Source organism: Coffea eugenioides, chromosome 4, assembly GCF_003713205.1.
Source record: "Coffea eugenioides isolate CCC68of chromosome 4, Ceug_1.0, whole genome shotgun sequence".
NCBI lineage: Eukaryota > Viridiplantae > Streptophyta > Magnoliopsida > Gentianales > Rubiaceae > Coffea > Coffea eugenioides.
Window position 1 is genome coordinate 13891817 of NC_040038.1, and position 12251 is coordinate 13904067.

The following is a 12251-nucleotide window of genomic DNA, read 5'->3' on the forward strand; positions in this document are numbered from 1 at the left end:
TAGGTAATTACGATGTGAGTATTACAGTAAATTGTTTAACATGTATTAATAATATGCTCTGACACTGAAATGAGATAATTTTCCCTCCATCCTAAACTTTTCTTCAACCAAAATGAACCGCAGCTTGGTTCCATTTCTAAGTAGGGTGAAGCCTACCCCACTTCCAGTAAAATTAAAAAGATTGTCTAGTACAATTTCTTAAGAAATAATTTCAAAAAGCTCCGTCATAGTTACTGATAATTTTACTTCGTACCCTCCATGCTTGAAAAATTGACCACACCTCCCTTGGTGAAGCAAAGTGACCAATGACCTTTGGCTTGAAATAAAACATAACCAATAAAAAACTAAAAAGAAAGATTATGAAAAGCGGACAACAACAAAGATGCAGAGCAAATTGATGGTTTTAGGGACGAATTTAAGAGAAAAATGATATTAGAAGACAAAGTGCAAAACAAGCTATATCTTAAGGGAACTTATTGGAGTTAATCCCTAGAGGTATAAATATATGTTTGATATTTCTGTAACATAAGGTTAGAATTGATTAATGATTTACGAGATAGAGTGATAAAATAATAGCATTAGAAAGTAAAGTGCAAAACTAATTAAACCTTAAGGAGAGTTTTTGAGATTAATCCTAAATATAATAACTCAATTGTCAAGTGTGTGACCATTGTAAGTGTGATTGCACTATGCAAAACTAACGATGGAGATTCACTCGAGGGAATCCAAAGGTCCACAATCACTAAGTTTTGACTTAGTGGCTACCAAAAAAGACTAAATTCCTCTTTAGGTTGTAGGTCGGAGGTTCGACTTCCACCTGCAGTGAAAAAAATCTAATGGAGGTGCCAAAATATCCATTTGATCCATTTAAATCTGTACATCTGTTAGTCTCTTATACAATCTCTTTAGACTTGTTCCTTATACAGTCTCTATATACATGTTTATCCCTTGCACAGCCTTAGATTCACCCTTACACAACCTCTTTAGGTTCTCCTTATTAGTCCCTTACACAACCTCTTTAGACTAGCCCCTTGCACAATCTCTATATACATGTTTGCTCCTTACACAGCCTTAAACTTGGCCCTTACACAATCTTTTTAGACTTCCTCCTTGTATAATAGGATAGATTAGGTTGTAAATATATATATATATATATATATATATAGGGATAATTTCAGATACCTCCCCTTAGGTTTCTGACAATTTCACTCCCCTCCCCTGTGGTTTCAAAAATACCACAAACCTCCCCTAAAACTAAATAGGCAATGTCAAAATAGACCCAATTTAAAAATACAAACAATAAAAAATCAGTAGATGGAGAGAGAAACAAGTGTGTGCCACAAACGCCCTCATTATCTTGCATTAATGAGCTAATCTCATGTGAAGAAAAAACAGGGAATTTAAGAACAATAAAACTTGAGGGGGTGTAAGTGAGACCAATGCATTCATTAAGGTTTGAACGTCAATAGTGAACAAAATGGAAGGCAACGGCTCTTTCTAGCAGTCAGTTCTAATGTCCATATGCAACGCCCAGTTCAGAAGGCTATTTATGAGAGTAAGGGACTGCTTGTTTTACAGATTGAAATCGGAAATGGAAATGGAATCATAGACTCCGGTTTTGGAATTAAACTTTTCATTCCAATATCTAACTTGGTTCACATATTGGAATTAGCGTCATTCCAATTCCTGATACTTGGTTTGATGAGTGTTTCGGAATTAAATGTAATTAAATTTCAAATTTACCCCTGATATAACAATTCTTCTAAAATAAAAGAATTACACATACGACAAATTAACATCTCCATAATTGTAACTACAATAGTTATTAACTTTTTGATAAAACATAAGAAAATCATAAACCATAAAAAAAATTAATACCAAAAAATAAATATAGTGGCTGCATTAACAAGGAGTAAATTCCCAAAAAGAAGGAGTTTTTAAACTAACTTCTCAAAGGGTGACGATTTTTGAATCTCTTTCCACAGGGTGAAAAATACATCCAAGGAATGCATTCTTCCAAATAAAAACGCAACTGTCAAATACGTTATTTTAATTTTCATAAATTTGTTTAAATATGAAAAATTGGTGAAATAGCGCATAATATACCAACTTTTTATGAGAAATTGACAGGTTTTGTAGTATGTTTTGTATCAGCTCTTTATGGGAGACATGCTAGCTCTCTATGGGAAAAATTGGTTAAATAGCGCTCAAAGGAAAACTATTATGCTTTGTATTTAACATAAATTAAATATGTGAAAGTTAAAAATAAAAAAAGAAATTGCTCATAACATACCAGCTCTTTATGGGAAACTGGCAGGTTTATAGTATGTTTTGTACCAACTCTTTATGGGAAACATACCAGCTCTTTATGGAAAAAATTGGTTAAATAGTGCCCAAAGGAAAACTAATATGTTTTGTATTTAACATAAATTAAATATGTGAAAGTTAAAAAAAAAAAAAGAAATTGCCTATAACATACCAGCTCTTTATGAGAAACTGGCAGGTTTTGTATTTAATGCGCTATTTAATCAATTTTTCATATTTAAACAAATTTACGAAAATTAAAATAACGTATTTGAAAATTGCATTCATATTTAAACAAATTTACGAAAATTAAAATAACGTATTTGAAAATTGCATTCATATTTAAACAAATTTACGAAGGCCCTTTTCTATATTGGTTGTTAGGACTCTAATTTTTCGTTAATTACATTAATTGTGTTTATAACTAATTTAACTAAATTTTTCCAGATAATCACGAAATATTAGCAAACTTGTGAGGGTATTTAAGTCTTTGTGGCACCAATGACGTAAGAAATGGGACCTCACAATCTGACAAGGGAGGTTTGTGGTATTTCTGAAACCACAGGGGAGGGGAGTGAAACTGTCAGAAACCTCAGGGGAGGTATCTGAAATTATCCCATATATATATATGCACACTCTTAAACTACACTAAGAACGCCAATTACCAGTACGGTTCTTCTTCTCTCTTCAAACCCAGGATCTATGAGAATTCAGAAGCCCAAAGCCTCTTCTTCAAGCACTTAATTCAATCAATTCCGGAAAAAAGAAACACAACAGAATTTTCTTGAGGAGGGTAAAGAGTCTAGAGCTTCATAGTAACGGTGGTAAAGTCTCGTACTTTCGTTTTTGTTCTATACAAAATTCTTCCTTTGAAAATTTCCCCTTTTCTTGGATTGCTATATGCTGTTTAATTGCAAATTTCATTAGTTTACTGAGTACCCTTTTGAGTTTTGTTTGTAATTCCACCAAAGAAGTTCAGTTTTTACATAAATGACCAGTGCATTGTTCTAGAAACCAGCACAATTCCATGCTACTTTTTCACCAATTCTTTGGCATTTTGTTCAATTATTTAGACAATTGTTCAAGTAGTTCGTTTTAATTTCATTATCAGATGAATTTCATGTCTTGGGCTTATTAAGTTGCTTAAGGACAGTGAGAAAATGAAAGAATAATGAAAATATGGGTAAAATAATTTGGGTCAGCCTCATTTTGGTTGAGTATACTAAGAATAGGATTTTAATTTGGAATCTTGTTGCACTTTTGCTATGTGTTTAATTGGGAACAAATTAATGGAGTTGAAACTAACACTCTGTCACTAGTTTTAGCAAATTAATTAGTCTGATGGATTATGTGCATACGAGAAAGAGTGTTTGGTCTTCCCGTCTTCATTCATGTTAATAGGTGTATGTTGGGACTTTTAATAACTATAATTCAATGATGAAAAGGTGATATTTGAAAAGTGATTGCACATATTTCTGGTTTTTTTCCCCACAATAGCGTATCAGAAACTTGTTTCCAAATGATATATTTACTGTATAATTTGATGACATTTGTCTGGTGAATTCTGTTTCATTTGCTTTGTCAAAGTTCTGTCACTGCCTTATTTGGGCATAAACACACCAGGCTGACGAAATATGTATTTACTCAAGGCCTTCGAATAAGTTATCAATTTAGTTATTCAAACTCCCTTATAGCTAGTTTGGGAGTTTAGGTTACAAAAGAAAAGATGGGAAATGTTAAGTTATGAAAGAAATGAAAAGAAGAGAAAAGAAGAGAAGGGATTTTAATGTTGTTTGGGAGTTAAGGTAAGAAAAGGGATGATTTTGGATATATATATGTCAATAAAAATTTGTTCCATACATTTTTGAGGACAAAATTGGTATCTAGAAAAATTTTATTTGGCATTCTCAGCTTTTCCTTTGTGGGTGGAAAACTTTGGTAACCAAAGCAGTAGGGGCTCATCCGTCCGAATGATATGCTTTCCATCATTTTCTGTCCCTCAAAGATTTCCAAACGTTAAAAAAGACGTCTTCTTGTCACCTTCCTTTCTTTTCTCATCAAATCACAGCTCCCAAACTAGCTATTAGTGAATTCTGGGTCACATATTCTTGCTGGCACAATGTAAAACAAATGGGTTTTACTTACAAACTTGCCATGAGAATCTATAAATGAGATGAATGAGAATCTAATGTTGTCCCTCAGTGGATGTGGAAATGTTGGTTGATGATGGCACCAGAAGATTACAAACTTCTGGATGTGGGGACACAAGTCTATGCGAAGTTGAGCAAGGCCAAGAACCATATGAAGATATGGTGTTTGAATCTGAAGGAGCTGCAAGGGCATATTATGATGAGTATGCTTTACGGACAGGATTTGTTACTCGTGTATTGTCATCACGTAAGTCTGAGAGAGATGGATCAATAATATCCCGTGGACTTGGATGCAGAGGAATATACAGTCACAATTCAGCAAAGGTTTCCAGTCAAAAACGGGATAGACGAAGGGAAGCTTGTACAGCAATGATGCTGATTAAGAGAGAAAAGCCTGGTAGATGGGTAGTTAGAAAATTCGCGAGGGACCATAATCATCCCTTGGTGGATTCCTTGCCCAGGAGACGTCCGACTTTTGTAAGTTTCTAGTTCCTAGTTTGTCTATGCATTATTTTGCCTTCAGTGAATCGAGAGTTTGATCTGCTATTTCTTTTCCAACTGCCTCTGTATTTTGAGACAGATGTATGGGCATTTGATTTCATCTGCTTTCCTTATATTCCCTCAACTGTCACCCTATACTTGTGCATGTTTATTCAAAGATGAACTGTGAGTTTTCATGTTTTATAAATTTTTAGTTGTTGAATGCTGAGCAAATGCTCCTAGCAACCAACAATCAACTATCTGTACAAAATGATTGCTTTTCCAAAAAAGAGGAAAAGACCAGTCTGGATGCCATTTGCATAGGCATAGGTTTTCTGGGCATGTTCAAAATAGTTGCTTTCTGGTGCTTATAGTGTACATAGTTAACACTGTTATGAGCTGAACTGTTTTGCAGATTAACGTACATAAAAGATATTGCTTACTCATGCTAGGGTTTTTAGTATGTGGATTTGAGTTGATTATGCCCTTTAGAACAAACAGAGCTCAAGAAATTAAGGTGAAATTTAGAAGATAAAAGACGCTATCCACAATTGGTTTATTACTCTTTTTCTCCATGATCCGGTTTTAGCTATTGGCCTCTCTTTGTGTCCAAACAGTGCATAGCGTTCCTTAATGGAAAGTAGAGGGTTATCAGAACTTAAGACGTGAGCAACTTGAGAGACAGCAATGGATCTGTACATTTTATTAACTTGTTATTCTTCCACTTTTCTTCTTTTGCTACTTCTTTCTTCTGTTAGGCTACAATTGTGGCATGACCCATATGTTCGCTTGTTGTTTCTTTATTGGCCAAAGTACTTTAGATTATTCTGATGGCATTCATGGTTTTCTTTTCTATTTTCAAATGAAAGGACATCACCAATTTCACTAGACTCTCAACCTGAAAGTCTATTTCTTGTTAATCTAAACTATCTCTCTGCTAAATAAAATCCTTCATCTTCAATTAACTTTAGTCTCTCTTGGTACAAGTGAATTGATGAATTATCTATGAGTCCTACACAGATAGAACTCTGGATGCTGTGAGTCTTGAGCAATGTAATGAAACTAACTGCATATAGCATGACCAACGATTGGCCCCTGGAGCCACCCAACCATTTTGAGTGGCATTGAGATCCATGACTACTTATTGATCAGCTGTTGCTTTCCAATGCAACAGATTTGAATCTCAAATAGTGGAGGAAGAGAAAAGAAAAGATGAATAATCTATGATCAAATAATCGAACTGCTAATTCTGCAAAGTTTGGGTTAAATGAGATCTTTTTGTAGTTCTCTAATCTTTGTAATGTGAATGGTGGAAGATGAAAGGTAAGCAACCCATAACCTTACAAATTGTTTATTCTTATTTGTACTCCACTAAAGCTGTTCTCCAGATTATTGTAGTTTTCTTTTCCCTTTTGTTATCAGTTATATTTTCTGATTTTCAAGTCTTTGTATTTGAGTAAGGGCAGATATTACTAGAGTTTGTTGTACTCTATTGTGGTAAATTCCGTATTAGATGATTATCAAGGTGCTTTAACATCATTATTTAACTGATGATCCTTTGGATATTTTTGAAGGATGAGAAAGATAAAAGAATTCAGGAACTAACAGCAGAACTTCGGGTAAAGAAAAGACTGAGTGCAGCATATAAGGAGCAGCTACTTAGCCTTATGAAAGATGTAGAAAACCATAATGAACATCTTTCAACAAAAGTGCAAGTTGTTCGTAACAATTTAAAGGAACTTGAAGCTAGACGACAGGAGCTTGTAAACCACAACTCAAGAACATATGGTGAGTTCATTCACATACCATCACACAATATCATGCCTTGTTCTTTATTATTTCAAGTTCTATGTCTAATTTGTAAGCCTCAAAGCCACTTTTGCCACTTTTCCTACAACCAATTGTGGCAGCTTTTGACTTCATATCTTATTGGCTTCTAGCTATTTTCTAGAAGGTAGTTTGTCCCCAAGATGTTAAGCTTTGGTGGACTGTTTATTCAGTGTATTTCTCATGCACCAATATGAATAAGAACTGGAGTACGTTTTATTTGAAACAATGGAAAAAAAGAAAATACAACCTAAATTTGAGCATATTATGTCCTTCACAAAATTGATGTCAAGTATGGGCAAATGGGCTCCATACTAGATCTTTTGTGTCATGGCTAGAGACTGTGTTTAGGATTTCTCAGATTTGTATTTTTCTTATTCATGGTCTATTGCTGATTGTTAATTGGTTCAAAGGTCAAATTCGTTGCAACTCCCCTCACTACTTCATCATTTTTTAATTAATTATATATTTTTTTGGTTTCTTTTTGTTTGATCCATTTTTCCCCATACTACAAATTGGCCATAGCATCTGCTGTCAAATTGATGTCTGCTTTTGTGCCAAGGCAAACATGATTGTCTGAGGTGATTTTAGAACTATTCATTTTATGAGATTGGTTTCATGCTCTTATTAAAGACGTTTAAGAGCTTGAAAAAAAGTTCCCTTGTCATCTTCATCTTTGACATATTTGGAAGGGAAAGTTAAGAATTCCATCTTGCCAGACAAGTTTTTCCGCAAGCACTGGAAACCTATTTACAAAGGCCAAAACCATGTGTACATTTTTTATGTCCAGCAAAACCAAAAGTGTGTTAAGAAAGTGACCAGTGATTCAAATTTTTGTATACACTACAAACTTGGAAATGCATACATGTGTTTGTTTGAAAGTGAACTATCTCAAGAAGTTTGAAATCTCAACTCATTCCTCTTTAACCCTCTATGTAGGCTCTTTAACACATACTGAATCTCATGTAACCATGTGGATGCAGGAAAAGGGTAGCATTAACAGTCCCTGTACAGTTTGTATGTTGCTGACTTACAGCTGACAGCATGAGAGCTGCCAAAACCTACAATTTCTCTGTTCAAGAAGACTATGATGTTGCAGGCTGTTGAAAACAAGGTTTACAAATCATTTTCATCAGGTGTAAAAAGACGGATTATTTGTATGCAAGCAGGCAAATGGATGCAAAATCTAGCTGAAGTCTTTATATTGTGCTTAAATTAGAGGCATTAAATACTCAGTGTTGCTTCTATAACTGCAAGGCTCCCTGTTTACTGATAGGAATAACTCATATAAAGCAATTTTTTTTTCAAGGGACAATTGTAGACAGTAAATGAGTCCCCTATGTATTGTTATGAATGTATACTAGCATTTTTTAACCCGTGTAGATGCATGGTTTTTACGTTTCTTTTTTAACGCAAATCTATATACTCGTAAAATTTTACTATGTAAAACTTTAGCAATTAAATTGAACATGAATATCAGAGATAATGAATGAGAGAGATTTCTTAAAATTACTATCCAGTAAGTTGCTTATTAAGAAGTTAGGATTTGTTAGATTTGAATGCTATACAAACATTGGAAAGATAAAATTGAGTTTCAGACAATGAGTGGAAACTAATACTGTCATATCATATGGTTATTCACTTTCTCCATGGGTATGATGTTTGCATCATTAGAATCCTGTGTTTGTGTAACTGAATAGCGTATAGTATGGTACTCCCTCCATTTCATTATTAGTGTCATGTTTTCATTTTATTAATATCTCAAAATAAGAGTCACAATTTTTAATTTAATGCATACTTGTCAATCTTGCCATTTGAAGAAACAATTTTTTAAAATTACAATGCATATTTAATAAGGAAATATTTTGAATTCAGCACATAGGGACGGAGAGGAGTACTATTTCTATGTCTTCATAAAAAACTTGTTTGGATAGAGTGTTATTTGAAATAATTGCTGTAACACTTTTTGTGATGTGATGTATGTGAGATAAAAAGGTAATTGGGAATATAAAAAGGTGAGTTGAGAAATGTGTTTATGATGCAAGCGAAATATTGTTTGGAATAATATGGGTATCCAAACAAACTCGAAAATGACGCTAATATTGGGACAGAGAGGAGTACTATCTCTTTAAAACATTTCAGCACATAGGGAAGTTTGAAAACTAAACATTAAACTGCATAATTAGAAACATAGCCCCGGATTCGATGACTTATTATAATTTTCATAAAAAAACTCACATAGTCTTACACAACAAATTTTGAATCTTGTATGAGCAAAAAATCAATCTAGCATAACATTAAGATCAGAAATCCAAATTCAAAATCATAGACACAAAACTCAATGGAAAAGAAGAAGAAGAAGAAGAATGAATTGCATTACATTATTTGAGGTACCAATGTCTACAATAGGAAAAAGAAGGTTAAATTCTATATTGTACAAAAGTAGATATAAATCAATGGCCTTACATCTGTCTGTCAGCTCCAAACCGAGTGAAGTGTGTGATTATTAAGAGTAATACTTTAGTCGCATACTAATTGGTTTACCTCGACCTTTTTTCCCAATCTATCCATATGCAAATACATACTAATATTTCATTCAAAGATCTCTCATTAACAAACAAAAGAATCTACTCATAGATATACATTCAAGATAGAGTATTTCCTTTTTAGCATCAATAGAATATTTCCTTTTTAGCATCAACTAAATCAAAGTAGATTTTGGATGAATGAAAGAAACTTTGTATGATCTCATCAATCTCACCTTTAACCCTTTTTTTTTTGTTTTTCATAAAAAGCAAATTCCATTAACAAATTGCTGGAAATTGTCCAACACAAATTGATCTATATTGCTGCCCTATGACAGGTAAAACATGCACTAGAAATTACAGATTTGTAATTAAACGGATATAATAGATCCAAAAAATTATAAACAGATCTGAAAAATACAAAAAATTTCAAAATTGTCTTCTAACAGATAAATCACTATAGCTTCTTTTTGTACATGTTGCAACTACTAGATCTACTAATCAACGATTTTAAACTCTAATAATGATGATGAGATCTATCGAAATAAATTCAAGATCCTGAAAAATTTCAGATCTCTATAGGAATCCCTTGGAGAACAGAAAATTTTCACTAACAATATCTAGATGAAACAGAAAACTCTAACTAAGAAAACTTAGGAGAGACTTTATTAGAAAAAAAAATAAAATGAAATGAAATTCATGTGAGGGTCTCCCTCCCATGGTCTCTCTCCCTAAAGGAAGGCATTTAAAAAGAAAAGAAAAAGTAGAGAGAAGTTGAAAAAGAGGAGAATAGAGAATAGTGAAGTGAATTGGCTTTGAGTGAAAGATCGATAATCTCACCTTTAACCTTAAAAATCTTACGTACAGAAGCCATTGAGATGGTTTCACAAATATAATGGCATGAAATTTGAAACTGTACCCAAGTGATTGCAATGTAGGGATGGAGACCGTATAATTATCTTCCATCCACTTCTTTAAATTCTCTTTAATCCATTTCTTTTCTTATCCCTACCAAAAAAAAAGGATTAATCTTTCCTACAATGACAGTGTATACACAGTCAACATTGGATGAATGACAATTATATGAAATTTAAATTTGAAATTTAACTTTTGCACACATGTCATGAATCTAACAGTGATAGTGTATATACTGTCAGTGTATATAATATTTACTCAAAAAAAAAAAAAGAAGTAAAGAGAAAAACAAGAAATTAATAGCATAGATGTTAGAAAAAATTCTATATATTGCGTAAATGAAACTAGATATAATTCTAAATAAAAGTTCAAAACCAACCAATCTATTATATACATTTGGTCACAAGAAGGATTGCGATTGTTATAAGTAAGTAGTCTAACGTGGCGAGTATCCGCTCTATAACCCCTCAACTTTTAGGTAAGCACCAAATCGCTATTATATTGTACTTATTATTTAATACAATTATTAATGATTCCTTTAAGGAATGATTGTCGTACATTGCAGTGGGGATGTGAGAGTTGCATGTGATTTGCATAGGATGAAGTAAATCAAGGATGATACGCATTTCACAGCCTTCAAAAAAGTGGTTACTTATATAGCCACATTTCAAACATCACAATGCCAAAGAGGGGATTGTGTGGGGAAGAATGATAGAAATATTTAGGACAATGATAATGAATGAGTCTCATAGCTTATAGAAATTTAAGGGTTGAAGATAAGTTTGAAGGTTGAATAAGTAAGGAAAAAGAAAAAATAAACAGAGAGTAAAAGTTATGGAGTATTAAAGAGGAAAAGGGAAAGGAAAAAGAGAAAAGACACATAAATGAATAATAATAAAAGGTAATTGAATTCAAATTTTATTGCTTTCCAATAATCATGGGCAATAAACAATAAGCGTCCGTTTGGTTCACGGACTGGGTGAGATGGGATGACTCATTCTCGGATTATTAATCTTGGGTTGAGTCATTCTCGGATAAATAATCCAAGTTATCTGGTATTTGGTTGGTTCTCGGTTTGATAGGATATATTGAAAAATAATCTTATCCCGTGTTTTGTTGGAGATTGGATGAGGAAGGATTACTATTTTAATGACCAAAACATCCCTTAATTTGTAGATTCTTTTTAATAAAATAATTTAATATTATTTAATAAAATAATCTAATAAATAATTTAAAATTTATAAATTTTATTAAAATAGAGTAGTTTAAAACTTTATAATTATAAAGTAAATCAAGGGTTTTGATATATAAAAATTCGCATTCATTCAAACTTAGCCCTTTCGGGCCTTTAAAAATAGATTTTGACCAAGCTTTTGAACCTAAATTTGAAATTCAATTAAATAATGGGCCAAGTTTTGGCTAAATTAAGGTTAAATCGATTAAAACCTAACTCATTTAAGAGCTTTCAATGAGCCGAACTCAGGCTAATATAGAAGATTTCTCTTTGGATCGAGTTTGAACTTATTGAAGTCCTCATTCACAAAGTCTAATTAATAAAATTATATATTTATATAAATTTCGTTTAGAAAATAAGGTTAGTAAGGGTAATTTAGTCCAAGAGCAATATAGTCCTTCTATTATGATGTTAGTATGGCAAATTAGTCAAAAATTTTAAATCAATTAATAGGGGTAAGTCAAAATTTTTAAAATAATGAATAGGGCAAATTAGTCAAAAATTTTAATAGAATTAGTAGGGGCTAATTGGTCTATTTATTATGATATTATTTATGAGAGTATGGTTATATAATAGCTAATTTGAATTTGAATCATGGGAAAATCGCCAATTTAGTCCTTAAACTTTTTTTTTCCGTCAATTTAGTCCCTATACATTATTTATAGCCAATTTAATCCCTAAACTTATATTTCGATTCCAATCAAGGAGCTTAGCGGCGGCGCCACCGCATAATTTCCATCGGCTTCCAAATCTAGGAACCCAAAAGGGGTATTTTAGGGACTTCCATATTTTTCATATTTCTCTTTGACTTTCATC

The 12251-nt window shown here is 32.7% G+C and overlaps 1 protein-coding gene across 1 annotated transcript; it reads left to right on the forward strand.

The window, feature by feature from the left end:
• The first annotated feature begins 2965 nt into the window (after positions 1-2965).
• LOC113768440 (protein FAR-RED IMPAIRED RESPONSE 1-like) lies at positions 2966-8135 on the forward strand. The gene is made up of 4 exons (XM_027312791.1): positions 2966-3128; positions 4507-4931; positions 6509-6722; positions 7745-8135. Exons 2-4 carry the CDS (start codon positions 4518-4520, stop codon positions 7753-7755), a joined length of 639 nt encoding a protein of 212 aa, XP_027168592.1. The 5' UTR covers positions 2966-3128; positions 4507-4517; the 3' UTR covers positions 7756-8135.
• The last annotated feature ends 4116 nt before the right edge of the window (positions 8136-12251 follow it).